Source organism: Ptychodera flava, chromosome 7 (genome assembly GCF_041260155.1).
Source record: "Ptychodera flava strain L36383 chromosome 7, AS_Pfla_20210202, whole genome shotgun sequence".
In the NCBI taxonomy this organism is placed as follows: Eukaryota; Metazoa; Hemichordata; class Enteropneusta; family Ptychoderidae; genus Ptychodera; species Ptychodera flava.
Window position 1 is genome coordinate 45,234,423 of NC_091934.1, and position 15,264 is coordinate 45,249,686.

A 15,264-nucleotide genomic window follows, 5' to 3' on the forward strand; every position below is an offset into this window, starting at 1 on the left:
TATCTTAAATTTCAACTTTATAAACACACATGCAACAGTTTATAATTTGCTTTCACTGAGTTCATTGAAACTTATATAAGGAAAGTTTACGCCAATTCAAGACACAATGAAATCAGTCGATTGCTCTTAGGGTATTGGTATTCTATGTGGTATAGAGTAGCCATACACTAGTATTTGCAACTTGTAGGTTCAATGTGTGTGTCATCCGCTGTGTGAAAAATACCACAGACGATATTCTATGTGGTATAGACCAAGCCACACTGTAGTATTGCAACTTGTAGGTTCAATGTGTGTGTCATCCGCTGTGTGAAAAATACCACAGACGATATTCTATGTGGTATAGACCAAGCCACACTGTAGTATTGCAACTTGTAGGTTCAATGTGTGTGTCATATCCGCTGTGTGAAAAATACCACAGACGATATTCTATGTGGTATAGACCAAGCCACACTGTAGTATTGCAACTTGTAGGTTCAATGTGTGTGTCATCCGCTGTGTGAAAAATACCACAGACTGATCTCATGAACACGAATTCTGTTGATGTGAAACATTGAGGTATTTTAGTGATGTCATTACAAGGCCTTGCAAAACACTGTCACAACGCTTGTTTTCTCTATTTTAACAACACAAATTCATTAGTTAACCTTTTAACCTTTCTCATGTTTTATTGAATTTATCTAATATGCATTATTGAGCCAGCACCAGTGGATTATGTTACCATGATATGGTCACACCACCAATATGTTCTGCTCAAATGCATAAATTGTCTCTCCCCCCCCCCCCCCATGAAAAAAACAACAACAACAAAAATATCAGGGAAAGGCTATTGTGGTTTTACAAAAGTGAATACAGTCTGAAGATAAAATTGTCTTCATCCTTCAGAGTTGTCCAGTGTAAAGATTGGAATTCAAACTTTTGAATGCAGCAAAAGATTTGATGAAAGAAATCTCTATGTCTCACCTGTGCTTCCCTGGCTTTTAGTATGTTACCGTTCTTGTAGTTTCTTATAACGCTGTTGTAGAGTTTACCAGCATAGTTGAAAGTACTGTCAAAAGAGAAATTATCAGTGCTGCATGTAATGTTTTAAAGTTATCTTTCCTTAACATTCATCAATCTACTTGGCAAGACAAACTGTAACATCACATAACCATATATTTACAGCTGTGAGCTACAGAAAAGATAGGCATTGTCATTGACATATACCAGTAAGTCCCCACAGAAAAGAAAACTCAGGGCAGTTTGATTTGATGATGAAATTCACTCAACAATGGTTTGAATTGAGTTCAGACAAAAAACTTGAAATGGAGTGTGTTTCTGCTTACCAGCAGCTCTGGACACTGGAAAGAAATTCTGTAGTCCATTAAGTCTAGCATATGTGTGCAAGTTCTTCATAAACCCTCTAAGTGCCAAAGTCAATTTATTGTTGCCATTAAAAACAAGTTAGCGTAGACAATTTTTCAGATCAAAACAATTTTTCAGATTTTTTCCCCAATATTTTGATCAAAACCTGTAGCCAATGAAAAGTTATGTCCATTAGGACCAAAATTATCAAATAATTACTGAAAATCCATAAAAATTGGCAAAATAATTGAGGAGAAATTTATGACACGCAAAGGGTTTGTTTTATGTTTATTGATATTTGTTGAGTTGAGTTACATTGATATCCATTATCTATAATCTAGTCATATAATTTACAATTTTTTCAACCCTGAAAAATACAAAAGAAATATTACAGTACCTGCCAATAAAAGATTCTGCACCGAGTGTCATCGCTGCTAAAATGACCTGTAAAAAGTAAAATTATAGTGGATATATAATATAATTGCTGTAAATACATTAATCCTTGAGGTATATTCAGCAATTTGAATTCACTAATATGACAGTAGAACTTGGATATATTTTTTGCCAACAGAAGTTTGTCATTTTTGCACCTCAAGCTTTATTCTCAGAGATTTATACACACATTACAAGTGTACTTATTATTATTATTGTACTTGGGCCTCAGCCCAAGTACATTTGTTTTCATTCCGTGGGAAAAACTGTAAGGTATAACCATTTCTGGCTGAGACCAGGGAGGGCAAAATGTATTGGCTTCATCTTTCTTGGCATAATAAATGGCGTAATGATGTTAACTGAATGGAAGTGCTGTTCTCAGCCAGTCTTGAATAAGTGAGATGTGAATATAAATGCTTCTCTATCTGAGTTTTTGCCACAAAATCTTCTGAATATAATCAAAATGTGCATCGAAATGCAACAATTAATGCACCCTCCGTTTACTAGGCGATGGCACGACCCTTGCTACACCCACTGGACGAGCCAAAGTGGGAGGGGTAATTTCGGTTTGGTCGAACAGGAGGGCTCGAGACCAGAATTTAACATTTAAACTTGAAACATGTTTAATCACTGACAAGATGTGGATTAGTGTTAATCAAAGAGAAAGTTTGAAAAGGAAAGGTTTTATATCCCGGACACAATGAAAAACATTACGACTGGAAACTGTACCCCCGGTTGAGAATAGTAATGCCCACAGCGATGGAGAACACTTATCCTTGAGCTGAGAAAAACCAGACCATCATTTCGAAATAGAGCTGCAGATTCGAGAAGCTCGTTAAAAATAGCTAGGTACACCCCATAAAGGGGTGGTTTCGAGTCTTGAGGGCAAATTTCGCCTCCTTCATTTAGAAATCGTACGTTTGTTTTTCCAGGGGAACACATCATTTGACACAAAATTTGCATGAAAAGGGGTCGCCAGTAAGCACGTGGTCAAATCTGGCATAAGAAACAATACGAAATGTTGAGTAAAGCCAGTCCAAAATAAACTGATTTGAACTTTTGTGTTTTGTAATTTATACCACTGCAGTAACATGACTTTTTTTGACAACATCACACAATGTAATACGTTTTGAAACTGAATACTCCGACGTATTCTGTGTCCCTTTGCTAAAAAATACGGTATGCCGATTACCATGTAAGGAGATGATGACGTCAAGACAGATTTGTAGTGCGTTTGGTCTTGGATGGTACGAAGTTTTGTCGAGGTAGCTTGTGTATTTATTTTCTAAATGGGAGATATTAGGGTCGATCTAAAAGAAGGCCGAAAAATGTTATGATACTCTAAGCGAGCTGAACTCCAATGCGAATGGTTGGATAATTTGGAGGATGTCTAGACTGATCTCGTCTCATTAAGATTATTTGGCGGTCAGTATTGAATTTCAACTGCGTCACAAGTTTGCGTCGAACGGTCAACGAACGATATTTTAGAAATCTGGAGACATGGCACATCGCAGTTTTATTTTAGTATTTTATATTTTACAAAAGATGTAAGAAGCAATGATTTTGTCGAAAATTCTGAAAAAAATTTAGGAAGATTTGATCGCGAATACATTTTCACTGGGGGTCAACTAGCCCTGCGTACGATGCTGTGTGTTCCGCTACAGCTACCGCCCCGCTCACCACAGCCCTGCAAAGACCCGTACGTTGGGTCGGTGACTTCAAATCCATTTTGGGACTTGACGTAAAAAGCCAAATTACTGCCGAAATTCAGCGTTCTTGGGCCCAAGTCGTATCCCAGCCTACCTCAGCTACTCGATCGCCTCCAAAATGACAGTCTTTTATTCACTTCTCGTAAATAACCGTCGATGTCGGCAACTCTCTCTCTGGCCCTGCGTATGATGCTGTGTGTTAGCTGTAGCACATAGCATCGTACGCAGGGCTAGGGGTCAACATGGGGTCGCTCAAAACTTATTTCTGTCTGCACTCAAAACTCAAAAATGTCGCATATGAACCTGAAAAATCGATGTAATTTGTCAAACTTCGGCGAAATTTCAGCCTATAGACAAAATTTCATCTAGGTAAGGTAAATTTACTGAAATTGATCGACAAATAATCCTGAGCTTGAACGTGACAGCTCGCCTTCTCCGGGAAGTCATGCATCCGGCCAGCTGCCCATATGGCCGGGTGCATGAGATTCAGGTGCCGCCAACTGGTAAATTTCATGAATTTCTCAAAATCATCAAAAACATGTTTTGAAGGCTGATATACCGATTTTTCTTATTTTTGACCCTGACCTAAAATTTGGAGGGGAAAGTGAGAGCTGTTCGTAACTGCCCTCCCACTGGTATACACTGAAAATGTGCCCGCCCACTGAATTTTGATGCCCACTGCCCTCCGGTATCTACGGTCTGCCCGCTCCACACTCCCCACGACAATTCAAGCTCCCCGCTGCCCTCTTCCCACTACTGAAATTCCCCATTGCCAACTTAGATGCCCACTAGGCAACCTAGATCAACACAAAACCGTGCGAGCAGTTAGCAATATACCTTGGAACATTGCTCCCCTCTAAGTTAGGCGCTTAATTTCTCCTCAAGTTCTATTAAGCACGCCGCTTTCCCCTCCTGTACGTATTTTCCGGTGCCCACTATCAAAAATTTTCTCCCCGCCCGCTGAAAGTAATGAAATTTCTTCCCCGCCCACAGTAAATATCGATATTTTCTCCCCGCCCGCTGATTAGTTTTGAAATTTGCCCGCCCGCTGAAAAACTTCGCACGAACACCTTTTTGCACGAACAGCTTCGTTGGCGGAACCTGGAGATTGTTTTCAAGCGACGGTGGCAGACCGTACGGGGCTCTGGATATGAACCTACCGCCGGTGTAGCTGTAATAACTGTTGCGTTGTTTTTAATCACCACGGACGAAGTCCGAGGGGACTTAAAGGTTTGGTCATGTCCGTCCGTCCGTCCGTCCGTTCACGCCTAGTACCCAACCCCATACAGATGCACGTCGATTTGTTTCACAATGCTATCAAATTTGGCCGTGTTAGAGGACTTTTTAGTTTACACCTCCATAGACTCCCATGTATAAGGCAGTTCTCCATAGACTCGCATGTATGATGCCAGAAAAATAAAAATTTAGTTTCTCATCGTATTCATATTGCCTAAAGGATGCAGTGACAGTTTTTGTCCCCACGGATAAAGTCCAGGGGGCTTATAGATTGGCTCATATCCGTCCGTGAGTCCATCAGTGAGTCCATCGGTTCACACTGATATCTCAGACATTTTGACAAATATCATGTGACCTTGGTGACCTTTGACCTCAAATATACATTATTGTCCATAACTCAGTATGGTTAAACCACAAGTGCTAAACCTTTCATATTTGGTATGATGGGACACCTTATGATGCCACATATTGTACCCATTAATTATGTGCATATCTTATTATGAGCGAGCCAATAGAGCAAGAGGTCTGATTTCTGGTATATAGGGATAAGTTAACAATTTGTTTGACAAAACTTCACGTGACCTCAATGACCTTTGACCTCAAATATACATATTTGTCCACAACTCAGTAACCACAAGTGCTACACCCTTCATATTTGGTATGAAAGGACACCTTATGACACCATATATTGTACCTCATTAATTATGTGCATATCTTATTTTGAGCGAGCCAATAGAGCTAGAGGTCTGATTTTGGTATATAGGAATAACTTAGCAATACAATTATTATGACAAAATGTGACGTGACCTCAATGACCTTTGACCTGAAATATATATATTTGTCCACAACTCAGTAACCACAAGTGCTACATCCTTCATATTTGGTATGATAAGACACCTTATGACACCACATATTGTACCTCATTAATTATGCGCATATATAATTTTGAGCGCGCCAATAGAGCTAGAGGTCTGATTTTTGGTATATAGGAATAACTTAGCAATACAATTATTTTGACAAAATGTCACGTGACCTCGATGACCTTTGACCTCAAATATATATATTTGTCCACAACTCAGTAACCACAAGTGCTACACCCTTCATAAATGGTATGATGGGACACCTTATGACACCACATATTGTACCTCATTAATTATGCGCATATCTAATTCTGAGCAAGCCAATAGAGCTGGATGTCCGATTTTTGGTATATAGGGATAACTATAGGGTAGAAATCTAAATATGCCCATCTAAATATTAGACATCTACCATCGAGAACAAAAGAAATTTGCTGTAATTTGAATATTTAAGGAGTTTAAGCAATTCCCGCTATAAATAAAGAACCCCTGCCTCAAACTCCACAAAAGTTGCTAGACATATTTTGCCGTTGTCATGCCATTGCTTCGTTTAATAACCAGTTAATCAAATGCCTCATTGACAGGAGGAAATTCAAGACCATATTTGAATAGTAGTATATATTGTCCTCAAAATCACCCTATCACCGCCCAAGTACTCATTGCCTTCAGCAATACTGCCTTGTTATTATTAATATTACTCTGTGCATAGCAATACTGACATTTAGTAATTCATTGTGTAGCAAATTAAAGACATGTGATAAGGCAAAACGTACAAAAGTTTACAAGTTTTAGTCTAAAAGTTGCTGATCAGGAAACATGAAACTGTACCGAGTCATTTTGCATTTTTGCTTGCTATATTGAAACTTTGTTGTCAAGAGTGAACGTCTACGCCTACAATGAATATTTTTACAAATCGAAATAATAACAGGGAGTCCAGTTGTTTCAAAAAGCTGGTGACAGGGTCCTGTAAGAAACTCCATTGTGAAATATGAATATTACCCTGTTTACGCTAGTTCCATGTAAACATGGTCCAAACACATCATTGATGACATTGGGTTTGGGCCAAACCATTGTGGTGAGAGGGTTACCCTGTTCACCCTATTCCCAATGAACAGGTCCACATTCACCTTGTAATAACAATGAGTTTGGGCTAAACCACAATGGTGAACAGGTGAAAGGGTTGATAAACAATGAAAGTTGGGTTCAGTTTTCTTCAGATGACCCATGTAAATTTCAAGGTCACTTTAGGAATCCTTACCTCATCTTGGCCGTACAGTATGTGATATTTGACCCATATTAGTAAATTTCAAGGTCACTTTAGGAATCCTTACCTCATCTTGGCCGTACAGTATGTGATATTTTCCTTGACCGTATATCAAACATCGACCAAGATCAAACATATCATAGGATGTGAGTTTGATTCCACGGAACGATGGCACTGGAATGTCCTTATCGATCACTTCCAAGAGTCTTTCATTGCAAACTTGAATAATGAAGCAAATTACAACGACATTCAGTCATTTCTAAATAATAGGTTTGAATAGTCAATACCCGGCAAAAACTAATCAAAATTCAAACATATATTACAACTTCAGACAAGCGACCTAGCGGCCGATATAGCTCCGCTGTGTTTATGTAGAGAATAACTATTTTTGACACATGTTGATGAAGGAGGTGGAAATCTTTGATAGCTCAATGCAGTGGCCAGAAAAAAATGGCTAAAATAAGCTGCAAAAATACACAATTGAAGATTTCATCATACTTTGAATGTATCACATAGGATCATCCCTAAGAACATGTCAACCAAAGCTATCTGATGAGTAATTTTTGAGAATAAATTTTTAGACCAAAAATGGCAACAATTGCCCCCAAAATAAAAATTGCAGATTTCATCATAATTTCAAAAGATCAAATTTAGTTCATCTATAGAAACCTGTATACCAAATTTCAAAGCTGTTAGACAAGTACTTTTTGAGAAACGCATTTTTTGACCAAAAATGGGAAAAATTGCCCCAAAAATTCAAAATTTCATCATTATTTTGATAAATATCATTTAGTTCACCAGTACTTTTTGAGAAACACATGTTTTGACCAAAAATGGCAAAAATTGCCCCAAAATTACAAAATTGCAGATTTCATCATAATTTCAATAACTATCATTTAGTTCATCTGTAGAAACCTGTACACCAAATTTCAAAGCTATCAGATGAGTAGTTTTGGAAATACACATTTTTTGACCAAAAATGGCAAACGTTGCCCCAAAAATTCAAAATTACAGATTTCATCAGAAATTCAATACATATTACTTAGTTCATCGATAGAAACCTGTATACCAAATTTCAAAACTATCAGACCAGTACTTGTTGAGAAACACATTTTTTGACCAAAAGTGGTAAAAATTGCCACAAAATTGTAGATTTCATCATAATTTCAATAAATATCATTTAGTTAATCTGTAGGAACCTGTATACCAAATTTCAAAGCTATCAGATGAGTAGTTTTGGAAATACACATTTTTTGACCAAAAATGGCAAAAATTGCCCCAAAAATACAAAATTACAGATTTCATCAGAAATTCAACCATACATGTTACTAAGTTCATTGATAGAAACCTGTATACCAAATTTCAAAACTATCAGACCAGTACTTTTTGAGAAATACATGTTTTGACCAAAAGTGGCAAAAATTGCCTTAAAAATGCAAATTTGCATATTTCTGCACAATTTGAACAAATCTGAAATAGATGATCCCTAGTGACCTATGTACCAAATATCAAAGCTATCTGACCGGTAGTTTTGAAGGAGAAGATTTTAAAAGATTTTTTTACCAAAAATGACAAAAATTGCCTTAAAAATACAAATATGCAAATTTCACCACAATTTGAACAAATCTGACTGAAGTCACCCTAAGCAAACTGCATATCAAATTTCAAAGCAATCGGACAAGCGATTTCAGAGAAGAAGATTTTTTTACCAAAAACACCAAAAAATGCCCAAAAAATACAAATATGCAAATTTCACCACAATTTGAACAAACTGAAGTGAGGTCACCTCAAGTGAACTGCATATAAAATTTCACAGCAATTGGACTTGCGGTTTCAGAGGAGAAGGCAATTGTTGACGGACGACGACGGACGACGGACGACGACGACGACGGACGACGACGACGGACGACGGACGACGACGGAAAATCAACCTATTTGATAAGCTCCGCGTCGCTGACAGCGGAGCTAAAAAGCTTAATCGGACAAATTTCTAATTTTTTTTATTTTTTTGGGGGGGGGGGACTTTCTATGAAAAAGTCTGCTTTCTTATTCTTCCTACAAAAGTACATTGGAATATGAAGTATTAGTCTTACCAACACATGATGCATTGTGAACAATATTTGTTGTTATTGTTGACAAATGAATTCTAGTCCTGACTTAAATACAGCTGTCAACTAAAACATTGGACATGATCCACACATACTGCTGTCAACTACAACATTGGACATGATCCACACATACTGCTGTCAACTACAACATTGGACATGATCCACACATACTGCTGTCAACTACAACATTGGACATGATCCACACATACAAGCTGTTGACAAGTACAACACAAGGGACAAACAAATGACTCTGACAGTGGAACAAGGTAATTGATTGTTTTAAAAACAGAACCAAATACTGGGAGACACATCAAAAGTTATCTACTTACTATGGACTCCTGTCAAAGGCGGTATATGATAATAGTACAATGGCAACTTTGGTGCAGCTGATCCGATTTCAGCTAAATATTTGGCTACTCCCTCTGAAATCAGAAAATAACACTGATGTTTTCATGTACGAACAAAAGAATATCATCAGTTATACTTGGTTTGTTGTGGCCATGACAACGGGTTTCACTCTTTTGTTTGACGTAGCATAGCAGTGGCCAGTAAATACTTTTTTAACCAAATTTTATAATTGAAAACTTTTTGATACTTGAATCTCACGGTCAGTGTGCTATAATGATGTTCTTCAAGTCTCTTGACCATAATTTTGTTCTCACTCATGGCTCTAATTTGTATTCATGATATTTGAAGGACAAATAACTGTATGATATCATTAACCTTCAGTGTCTTATACTTTTCATATAATATTATTTTAATTGTGGAAAGTGCACTGAGTTGTAGTAACAACAAAAACAACAACAACAACAAAAAAGGTGATAGTAAAACTTTCTTGTTGACAGACATGCTCTGAGAACTATTTGTTGAAATTATTCCATTTACTTATTCTGCTTGACACAATATTCATTGTTCTCTAAAATTGTGGCTCCTATTTTGGTCAATTTGGAATTATTTTTGAAATTGCAGCAAATATGTGCCTCCAAATTGCAATTGTTTTAGTGTCGTTGGTGAAGGCGCTCTTTAGTCTCTAGAATGTTAGTGCCAACTTAACTTTGAGTAAGACTTTTGGAGTAGGCAGCGTAACTATCAACAAAAGGAGGAGTGAGTATTTTTACTGACTGTCTCACTGCCTCAGTGTTAGTTTGTAACATGTAAACTCCAAGTCATCAGTAATAATGTAAATAGTGGGAGAATTTGATGGTTAATGAAAAGCAAAATACGAAAAAAACGTTTTGCTTGCCACCCCTGTATAGCTTTGACAGACGAATCCTAGGAACAATAAATTTTTTCTCTGGCCAAACAGAGAATATTTAGCATGTCTACAGTGCTTTCATAGGATGTTTCAATCCTACCTTCTGTTGCTGGGCGGAAAAAAGTGGGTGGCATGGCAGCTATAGCTGATGCACCAACTTCCTGAGCATGACTGGCCTGTAAAAGAAAATTAAACTTACATTAAATATTACAACCAGAAGATCATCCTTGTTCCATTTGCTTCAGATGTATGGTCTTTTGCTGTCATGATGGTTGACAAATATCCATTTCACGGAAGATAAAATGTTTGTATGATATCAACCAGGCATACAGACTAGAGAACCAAATGATCAAATATGCATGAGAAAAATGTATTCTTAAATCTCACTTTTAGTACCAAAAACTCAAATAAGTGTTTATAATTTTCATCTTGGTATTATTTAAAATTGTCTGCCAACTGAGCAAGTTGGCTGTCACTCAATACAGCTGAAATTGAAACTGAAACCGGAACCTGACGTCAAAAGACTCTACAATTAGGACAGATCTTTGGACTGAATTACAGGGTCAAAGGTCACATGTCTGAATCACCGAGTCAGAGGTCATGGCACTTGTAACTATATTTAAAACTGTTCTCACCAGAGTTTGTGAGTCTCGAACACAGTTTGCACCAACGTGGACTACAACAGCATCCAATCTGTAAATATATATATATGATACCTTGTATAGCAATTGACAGCATATTACATGTAGATATATTAGACTGAAATTGCCTCATATCGACCTCATATCACACACACACAAATGTAGATAGAATGCAAAATGGATATAGCATCAGTAAATCAAGCACTACATAAGCATTATATATATATATATATATATATATATATATATATATATATATTATATATATATTATATATATTATATATTTTATATATATATATACACAAATATATATATACACAAATATATAATATATATATATTATATATATATACACAAATATATATATACACAAATATATATATATACACAAATATATATATATATAATATATAAATGCTTTTGTAGTGCTGATTTACTAATTAGTCCATGAGCCAGAACCCTAAATTTGGCCGATTGGTACCATTTGGGTGGGCAAATTCCCCCGTACTTTTTCTGAAAGACCAAAATCTGAACTTTCTGAAACATTTTGGCGGACAGTTCACAGAAGTAGCTTTCTGTCTGAAAAGTTGTTGTCATGGCAACCGTACTCAAAATCTTAAACTTTAGAATACGATATAAAACTGATTATCTTTTAAACAGCAAAAGATATTTATGTGATTTCAAGACAGATACTAGTACTTCACATCATAACCTTTTAGTTGACCCCCATGACCTTGAACATTCTAGGTCAAGGTTAATAGGTAATGCCTATAACATCTTAGAAGCTTTGTAAAATTAAACATATTTCACCATACTTTCCTGCTATATTTACATAAAAAGTGATACAAAACTCGAAAATCTATTCGGTAATAGCCCCAAATGTGTGCTCTTTGAAAATTATTGTGTTTTGCATCAGGGATGTTGTTGGTGGTGGGTAATTACCAAGGCAACCATTAGAATGTTGTCAGTTATACATGTAGCCTATGAGACAGACCCCAAATTTAGTCAATTGGTACCATTTGAGGCTAGTACGCGCCAAGTCTACCTAATATTTTTTGAAAGCTTACAATCTGAATTTTAAGAAAATCTTCAGTAGACAGTTTGCTGAAGACGCTTTCAGTCTGAAAAGGTGTTGTCATGGAAACAATATTTACAATTATTCAAATTGAGCATACTACGCCAAATGGATTATCAAATAAGCTGCAAACAGGTATTTGATTGATTTAGTGATGCACATGAATAGTTCACATTATGACCTCTTAATTGACCCCATGACCTTGATTCTTGTAGGTTAAGGTCAATTGGAATGCCTATAACAACTTAGAAATTGTTTAAGGTGGGACTTTTGCGAAAACCTTGGCAACCTTTTACAAAAACAATAGAAGAAACATGAAAACTTGTCAGCCATGAGAGTACATGCGTTTTCTTTCAACTGCTAGTGTTTCTCTCACATACATTGTTGACAGGGCGGCAATCACCATAGCAATCATCAATTCGTTTGCATATACAGTAGGAGAGTAACATCGGACATACCTTTTCAAATATATTGATGGCTATAAAAATCATAACTTTTGTGTGCATGCTAAGTACACTGCAAGGTCAACAAAAGTATCGGCTGTCAAAGAGATCAAGATGCAGATATATGTAAATGTTTCAAGATTTTTTGAAAACAAAGTTTGTCAACGTTTTATGTTTTTGTTTTCATGATATTATATATTGAAGTAACATGTTGAATTTTTAAAATTTGATTGGTTAGTGGGAGATGATTAAAAGCTTGTCTACGAGCAGTAGTGTTAAATCTCAAGAGATACCGGTATACTTTAACTTTTCCCTGATTTTCAGGTTGAGCTACCCTGTATCTCTAGATTAATTCTTATGGCTGTCATTTTCCATCAGGGCGGAGCTTAGGTCACGTGGGATAAGCTTTAACAAGTTTGTAACCTCCTAAATTTTGTGTAGTCTGAAAATGGTCGCTGTGTCGTGAACATCGTGTTCCAGTTAATTGTGCTGATTTTAATAACAATCGGCCTCACTGTTAAACATGTAGCTGTAGCTGGTAGAATCGCAACTTTGTATCAACTCGTCTTTTGTTGGAAGTTTTGAGTTTGTCTACGTATGTACTATATACATATCACACGCACATCATACCAGAGTGATTTAGTAACAAAGAAATCATCAACATATAAAATAATTCAGCTTCGTGGGCTAACTTAACTTCACCAGTACTCTCAAGTGAGTGACTCATTTGTTGTAAATCCGATTGGTTTTGTGGTTATACTCACTTATTTGATTCAGACACCATAATCCGCATTAATGTGATTAAGATATAATTATTCACCTCTTAAGTAATTTTCTGTGTATTATCTATTAAAAGACAGTGAAAAGATAAAAATTAAGTGGCATTTCTTACTCTAAAACATACCGTAATGGATGTTGCAGAGGATGGTAATCAAAACAGGCGGGCGAAAAACGTGCAAACGTTACGTGCATGTATCATTTGCGGTACTTCTGGCCTTTATCTTAATAAGCCCAAAGATCCAGACTCTTGGAAAGTTTTGTTGAAAGCAGCCAAAATCCGCAAATTTGAAGCAATGTTGCAGCATTCTGATTGCCCTGCAGTGCCGAATATATTTTATCATCTGGACTGTAGAAAACGTTTTCCCACAAGAAAACACTTAGTAAACTTGAAGGTGAGAAGTCAGTCCAATCGACTGTTGACTGCAATCAATCTGAACCACGTGTGTCACAAAGGGGTGCGGCAACAAATGTAAGCAGTCGAATCTATCAGAAAAATGTATATTTTGTGAAAGAACAAAATATGTAAAAGGGGCAAAACCGCGAGAACTCCTACATCAAGCAGTAGGCTTTAGGTAAGACACAAGTCTTAGTAAAAGAGCAGTGTTTCCGTTAACGCAAAATCCTGCGTATTTTACGCAAAATTTTTCCGAAATACGCAAAAAAATCATGACTGCGTAAACAAATACGCATTGAGAAATGCCGCCCAATGACACGACGTACTTGGCCTGCACCATATTGCCTGAACGTGGTTCAATGCAGGACAAAAATAGAACATATGCACCTGCTTGCAAGTGACATTTATCATGATATTGCAACATTTTAGACTTTAGCAGACCGCAGCACTTTATGCAACATTGTATTTCATCATCACAAAACGTCATGTCAATCAGTTCTGTACAGACAATGGCACTACAGATGCAAAATTTCGAGAATCGATCGAGTCTACGTTGTTGGTAACACAATACAGTTAATGGTCATTACGTCGCATGTTATTTGGAAAGTGTTTACGGGCGACCATTTAGACTCTGTCGGGTTGCATTCTTGAGAGGTCCCGCTGGACTTTGAACAGTATCTGCTTTTTGTTGGCCCTTTGAAAACACTAATGTCGTAGTCAGAAGGTATTTTCTTTGAACATGAACTCATTGGGCTGCTCAACGATCGTATACGGGACATGCATCACGGCATGGCAAACGTTCAGCTTCACCTTGAAGCCCCCCAGGTTGTTGTTTTTTGTTAATAGAGCATGCGCATTACAGGAAACCCCCAAGTTCTACAGAAATGACTGCCCAGCTCACTTCAGATACTGATTCCTGCCGTACGCATTTTGAATACATTTTACGCAAATAAAAACTCAGTTGCGTAAAATCGTACGCAAGTTTTGAAATTGTAACGGAAACGCTGAAAGAGCTTTAGAAAAGATGGACACGAAGATGATGGCCATAACGTCTAGGGATATAGTAGGAGCAGAAGAGCTCTACCACCGCAGCTGCTATAGATCATACACGGAGAAAACAGAAAATGTAGAAACAGGTCTTACTGAATGTACAGATGTGACTTACTCTGCAAAAGAGAAACAGGCATATGACATGCTGTTCAATACCATTCGTACCAAATTTTTCACAAGCCCATGCATTGAACCATTGGTGAATTTCACTGAACAACTAGTGTCAAATATGAATATTTTAGGTATTGATGATGTAAAATTACAAACTAAAAAACATATCCGAAGAAAGTTGGAAGCTGAATTTGGTAACTGCATTGAAATTGTAGCCACTGAAAGCGGAAAACCTGTTGTCATACCTGACAGTCTTACAAAGAGTATGCTTGTGCAAGATATCTTGAAAATGAAAGCAGAATTAAAACACTTACAATCAATACAAACTGATGGGAATGTTAGGCAATGTGCCCTTGCTATAAGGGCTGATGTAAAGAAATGTAAGTCGGAACAAATGTGGCCCCCTCGTCCAGAAAAAATAGATAAAAACTATATTCCACTACCAAAGTCACTGACTGACTTCTTTAAAGTCCTGCAGATAGGGGATGCTGACACAAACCCTCTCAACTGCAAAAGGGGAAAACTTAATTCAGTCTTTCAGTCAGGATTGTGTATATGCAATAAGT

The 15,264-nt window shown here is 36.9% G+C and overlaps 1 protein-coding gene across 4 annotated transcripts in view; it reads right to left on the reverse strand.

Moving 5' to 3' along the window:
* LOC139137670 (N-acetylneuraminate lyase-like) overlaps nt 1–15,264 on the reverse strand; it is a 42,994-nt gene that overhangs the window by 4,645 nt on the left and 23,085 nt on the right. For all 4 annotated transcript variants that reach the window (XM_070705880.1, XM_070705883.1, XM_070705879.1 and 1 more), the window contains 6 exons: nt 10,838–10,895; nt 10,303–10,378; nt 9,277–9,369; nt 6,907–7,058; nt 1,739–1,785; nt 961–1,045 (listed from right to left, as the gene is read on the reverse strand). In XM_070705880.1, the coding sequence (XP_070561981.1) occupies nt 961–1,045; nt 1,739–1,785; nt 6,907–7,058; nt 9,277–9,369; nt 10,303–10,378; nt 10,838–10,895 (511 nt within the window). The remainder of the gene's footprint in view (nt 1–960; nt 1,046–1,738; nt 1,786–6,906; nt 7,059–9,276; nt 9,370–10,302; nt 10,379–10,837; nt 10,896–15,264) is intronic.